The sequence below is a fragment of the Arachis hypogaea genome, chromosome 19 (genome assembly GCF_003086295.3).
Source record: "Arachis hypogaea cultivar Tifrunner chromosome 19, arahy.Tifrunner.gnm2.J5K5, whole genome shotgun sequence".
Lineage (NCBI taxonomy): Eukaryota > Viridiplantae > Streptophyta > Magnoliopsida > Fabales > Fabaceae > Arachis > Arachis hypogaea.
The window spans coordinates 110,613,735-110,619,692 of record NC_092054.1 but is presented as its reverse complement, the minus strand read 5'-3'; the positions used below and the strand labels follow the sequence as shown (position 1 = coordinate 110,619,692).

The following is a 5,958-nucleotide window of genomic DNA, read 5'->3' as shown; positions in this document are numbered from 1 at the left end:
TAGGAAAGCAGAGGTTCAGAAGCAACAAAGCATCTCCAAACGCATATCTGAAATTCCCACCAATGAATTACATAAGTATTTTTATTTTAATTTACGTTTTATTTATCTTTCAATTATCAAAACTCATAACCAATTGAATCCGCCTGACTAAGATTTACAGGATGACCATAGCTTGCTTCAAGCCGACAATCTCTGTGGGATCAACCCTTACTCGCGTAAGGTTTTATTACTTGGAAGACCCAGTGCACTTGCTGGTTAGTTGTACCAGAGTTGTGAAAAGTGTGATCACAATTCCGTGCACCAATGGTATTGTAACTTTGTTCCGGAAAAAAAATAATTAAGTTTGAGGTTCTGAAATTCAGATTGATGTTTTGATTATTATTTTGGTTATTGTTCAAGTTACAGGAGATGGTATTGTACTTTTGTTTCGGGAAAAAGCTAATTAGAGCTGAGTTTTTGAAATTAAAATTACTCTTCTGATTATAAATTCGATTGTTGCTCTGATTACTAGTGATGGTATTGCCTTTTTATTTTGGAAAATAATTAAATTTTTGGAAAATAAATAATTAAAGTTGAGCGTCTAAAATTTATATTAGTGTCAAGTTTTTTTGTTCCGATTATGAGTGTGGTATTGTCTTCTTGTTCTGGAACATATTAACGAAGGCTGAGCTTCTGAAATTGAATTTATTGGTCATTGACTGTTTTGGTTTTAGTTCTGGTCACCACTAATGGTATTGTCCTCTTGTTCTGAATACCAATAAAGTGATTATTTGCTCTAATTAAAATGTTTTTGTGGTAAGCTGTTATTACATTCATTGATGTGGTTATTGTTGATGTACACGAGGGAATGTGGTGTTGATGTTGTGTATGGGAATGGGGTTTGCGTTGGGTACTATGGTTGTTAATTTTTTAGCGTGTTATTGAAATTGTTAGCCGTTGTTGTGATTTGTGATTACTTTGCATGTGCTTTTGGCTTTTTAGAAATTTGGCTATGGCTGTGTTTGGTTTAGCATTAGAAAGAAGAGAAGCACGTTTGAGTACATTGAACGCATCCTCCTTGTGTTTGGATGCCTTTTTGGTCTAAACGCCAAAGTAAACGTGCCTTTACAAGGAGTTATAAATTGTTGCTTCTGCGTTTGAAAATTAACGTTAGGATTAAATTTACTTTTTTTATAATCAATTCTACCCTTTATTTCCTGTTGGTAGTCTCTTTACTAGTCGGATATTTCAAATATATAATTTTAACTTTTTAGTAAAATTTTTATTTTTGGGTTTGTATTTATTTTTTATTTGTTCTGTTAAAATTTGTAAGCGTAATTCTTATATATTAATTTGTTATTGTAAATTTATTATAATATGAATCATTGATCCATTAAAAAACAAAATAAATAAAAAAAACTCATTATAACTAACAATAAAGTCATAAATAATTAAAATTTATAGTTTAAAATAGTATTAAATTAAAGAATACTTTGAGTACCAAAAAAGTTATAAATAATATAATTTAATAAAGTATATTTTGATATATTTTTCATATATCATTTTTGCTTTTGATATGAAAATATATTTTGCTAATTTTTATATATTATTTTTATTTTAGTCAGTAAATATTTATTTTATTATAAAATTAATTAATAACATCTATTGTAATATCTCAATAAAAATGATAAGATAATATAAAAAAATTATTTAAGTTGATGGATTTTGAAGATTCTGATTTTCTGAAATGTAAATGGATGCAGTGTAACAACCACCCCTTCTAGAAACAAAATTAAATTCGAAATTTGAAAATCAGTTAGGAGATAGGCTTAGAATTTTAAATTTATGGATAGGAATCTAGTAACCACCCTCCGTTTGAAATTAAAATTATCCCAACCACCCTATCCCCAGATGTATATAAATAGAGGTGTACCTATAGGTGAAAAATCACTCCTCTCAAATACCAAATCCTCTCTCTTCTCTCTCTACAAAAATATATTATGTGGGCAAACACAAGAGGCAAGTTCAAAGAAGCGTTAGAAAAATGGTAGGGAATTATGTTTTTTTTAATGCTTGGCATGTGTTATGTTCCATTTTTATTTTCTTCCATTCACGAATGTTATCATGGCATTAATTATTTTTCACCTATCCTTTATCCATGTTGATCATGTCTGTCCATCATGTTATTCGTGTCTTCTTAAACATTAGTACATGTCTCCTTATGATGTTCATTCAATAATTTACTGTACCCATTTTTGTGCTCTTTCATATGATTATATTGTTAATATTCCCTTAGGGTCGAGAGTACATGCCTTCTTATAATGCTTATTCAGCTATTTAATATACGCCATTTTATTATGTGCTCTCTTATATTATTATATTATTAATATTCCCTTAGGGCCGAGAGTACATGCCTTCTTATAATGTCTTGTTCAACATACCATATTCTATTATATCCATATATGTGATCTCTTATATCATTATGTTATTATTACTCCTTTAAAATCAAGAGTACATGCTTTTTCAATATTTTATTCAAATATTTAATATACCCTATTCTATTATATGCATCTATGTGACCTCTTATATCATTATGTTATTATTACTCCTTTAAAATCAAGAGTACATGTTTTTTTAATATTTTATTCAAATATTTAATATATTCTATTCTATTATGTGCATCTATGTGACCTCTTATATCATTATGTTATTAATACTCCTTTAAAGTCAAGAGTACATGATTTCTAAATATGTTATTCAAATATTTAATATATTCTATTCTTATTATGTATATGATCGTTTGCACCATTATATTATTCCCTTAGGATCGAGAATACATAACTTCTTAATATTTTGTGCAATTATTTAAAATGCCCTATTTCCTGTACTTTGATATGACATCTTTCAATCCATGCCATTATACTACCAAGATCTTTTAAAATTCATACATATGCCAGAGTCTCATGTTTTTCATATATCCCTTTATCATCATAATTGTCCCTTTTCTTGCATGATCTCTTCTTATATGATTTTCCTCTCGTGTATGGTTAAACAAAACCTAATTGTAAATTAAACTGAGGGAATGATCCTTCGGTAAGGGAAGGTGACCCCCAAAGACAAGATATCGATATGATCCTTCGGTAAGGGAAGGTGATCGCCAAAACGTTTGGGATAAGAACCTTCGGTAAGGGAAGGGGACTCCCACCTTTTATACCGGTTTGAGCTCAATACCTTCCATAAAAGTTATAAGTTAAGAAAGGAGAAAGCATGAATGAAAGTTTGATTTTTTATGTTTTTTTTTAAGATTTATTTATGATTATGTTGATGTTACTTAAGATGTGATCCTTCTATTTTCTTTCTATGTTCTTTCCTTTTTACCTATATGTTTTACGCTTTACAAGAGGTTCATATTACATGCCATATCATACGACGTTCTTTTAAAATTCCGCACGTGGACTGGAGATAGTTATGGAGGTGTTGCATAGCACTCCTACTGAGACGTTAGGTTCTCATCCCTTTTCTTTTCCCATACTGTCTCCAGAGGAACATGGCATAGCAGATAGAGACGACGCAGTGCCTCCGAAGGTAACTTCTGAGTATGACCCCTCGAAGCACGCGTGGGTAGTTACGACCACTACTACCGTGCTCCAAACTATCTACTTAGGTCGAGAGTTCGTGGAAGGAGAACCCCAGCTACCCGTCGAGTCCTAGTTCATCCCACACAACGGAACCAGATCTTCACTGCGCGAAAAGGTGTTGGAGGAAAGCCACGGATACCTCGATTCGTGAATAATTGAAGGGTCCTGATCAAGGATAGGATAGGACACAAGTATGGGAGCCTCTTCAACGAAATTAGTTAGGACGTATTAGTTTCTTTCCTTTGTTTAATTACCTCTAAGCATTTTATTTTGAACCGTACTCATGGATAAGTTTATTATTTCATACTTATTATCGTTTTAGTACTGCTTATTTTCCTCTTCACGCACACTTCCTCCCTTCCTTGCATAACGATTAAGTTCAGTCTCTTTCTCTATCGAGTGTGGCACCTTATTTAAAGACCCTCAAAGATAGGATATATCTTAGGGTGTTACATGCGGTGCATAACAATGGTGGTGAGGGGAAAAATAATGAAGAAAACGGGCACTGTGATGAGGCGGTGGCGGAGGACACTTTGAATTATACTATTGGAAGCGAAACAGAGAGTCAAATGTGTTTGGATTTTGGAGATGTTGAGGGTTTGGCTGTTGAAGATATTATGCAAAAGACCTTTAGAACTGATGATGATTCGTATGAGTTCTACAAAAATTTTGGTCAATATCATGGGTTCAGTGTCCGAAAAGGGGACTCACGAAGGGATGATGATGGAAATGTTAGGAGGATGAGTTTTTTTTGTAATAAGGAGGGATTGAGAGATCCTAAGCACTATAATAGACTGGATAGGAGGCGAGTACATAACCCTGAGACGAGAACAAATTGCAACGCGAAGTTTTCTGTTCACCTAGATAAGAGTGCTTCCGTATGGCAAGTGAGGAAGATCAACAATAACCACAACCATGAATTGACTCCCCAGGTAATGGTACACCTAATCCCAAAGTATAGGTCATTGACTGAAAGGGCGAAAGCGCAAATTGATGGATTCCGTGAGTGCGGGATATCGACGGCAAAAACAATGCGATATATGGCAGGATTGTCGGGTGGGTATTCGTTGGTAGGATTTGTAAAGAAGGACGCATACAATTATATTGACAAGCAAAGGCGTAAGCAAATTGTTGACGGAGATGCTGAATCTGCGATAGCCTACCTAGAAGGAAAGGCAGAGGCTGATCCTATGCTGATGGCATGGTACAATTTGATCGAGGATAGAATGCTTGCAAATATGTTTTGGGCCGACGGGGGAAGTAGGTTGGACTACCAATATTTTGGAGATGTTCTGGCTTTCGACTCGACTTACAAAAAAAATAAGTACAACAGACCACTGGTTATTTTCTCAGGATCAAACAATCACAAGCAGACCACGATCTTCGGCTTTGGGCTAGTGTTGGATGAGATGATAGGGTTATATACTTGGCTATTGAAGAGCCTATTGGAGGTAATGTGCCAAAAGATGCCATCTGTGGTTGTAACCGACGGTGATGAAGCAATGCGGGAAGCTGTGAGAGTGGTATTCCCTAGAGCAACCCATCGGTTGTGTAGGTGGCACTTTGAGAAGAATGTCATGTCAAATGTAAAAGATGCAGGATTGCGCGCGCAATTTAGTCGGTGGCTTTATGCAGACATTGCAGTTAACAAATTCTTGACGGAATGGAGCCAGGCTGTTGAGGAGTTTAGTTTGCAAGATAGCCTCTGGATAAATCAGGTATTCGGGAAGAAGGATATGTGGGCGAATGCGTACCTAAGGGATAAATTTTGTGCTTGTATAAGAACGACGTCAAGGTGTGAAGGTATAAATAGCGTTGCAAAGAACTTCCTTCAGTCGAAGCATGGGATGCTTGAACTTGTTCAAAATTTGGAACTGATGGTCCGTGACTATCGAAACAACGAGTTGTTGGTGCAATTTAGATCAATTGACAGCGTTCCGGTGATAACGACAAGCTTGGAATCACTAGAGCGTTGCGCTGCGAGTCATTATACACGTGCAATATTCGGGGATGTTTGAAACGAGATCGTAGGTGTTGCATCAGTCAATCTGGTTAGATTACAAAGGTCTTTGACTACGAAGATTTACACTATCGATGAGTATGGGCAACTCGGAAGAGAGATCGTAGTTTTATATGATAAAAATATAGGAAGAATGAAATGTAGCTGCAACTTTTGGAACAAACATGGCTACCCCTGCAAGCACATGTTTTTCGTCATGAAGCATGAGCACCTTCCTAACATTCTGCAGAAAATTCATAACCAATTACTAAAAACAGGGCAGAATTTTCAATTGACATTTAATTAACCAAACGAGGTCTTATTAATCTGAAATTTGTTTCT

General features: G+C 34.8%; 1 protein-coding gene across 1 annotated transcript in view; it reads left to right on the top strand.

Annotated features, from left to right (window-relative positions):
• LOC112778607 (protein FAR1-RELATED SEQUENCE 5-like) overlaps positions 1 to 5,635 on the top strand; it is an 8,159-nt gene extending 2,524 nt beyond the window's left edge. Inside the window, exon 3 of the mRNA XM_025822910.1 lies at positions 4,037 to 5,635. Within this exon, the coding sequence (XP_025678695.1) occupies positions 4,037 to 5,635 (1,599 nt within the window). The remainder of the gene's footprint in view (positions 1 to 4,036) is intronic.
• The last annotated feature ends 323 nt before the right edge of the window (positions 5,636 to 5,958 follow it).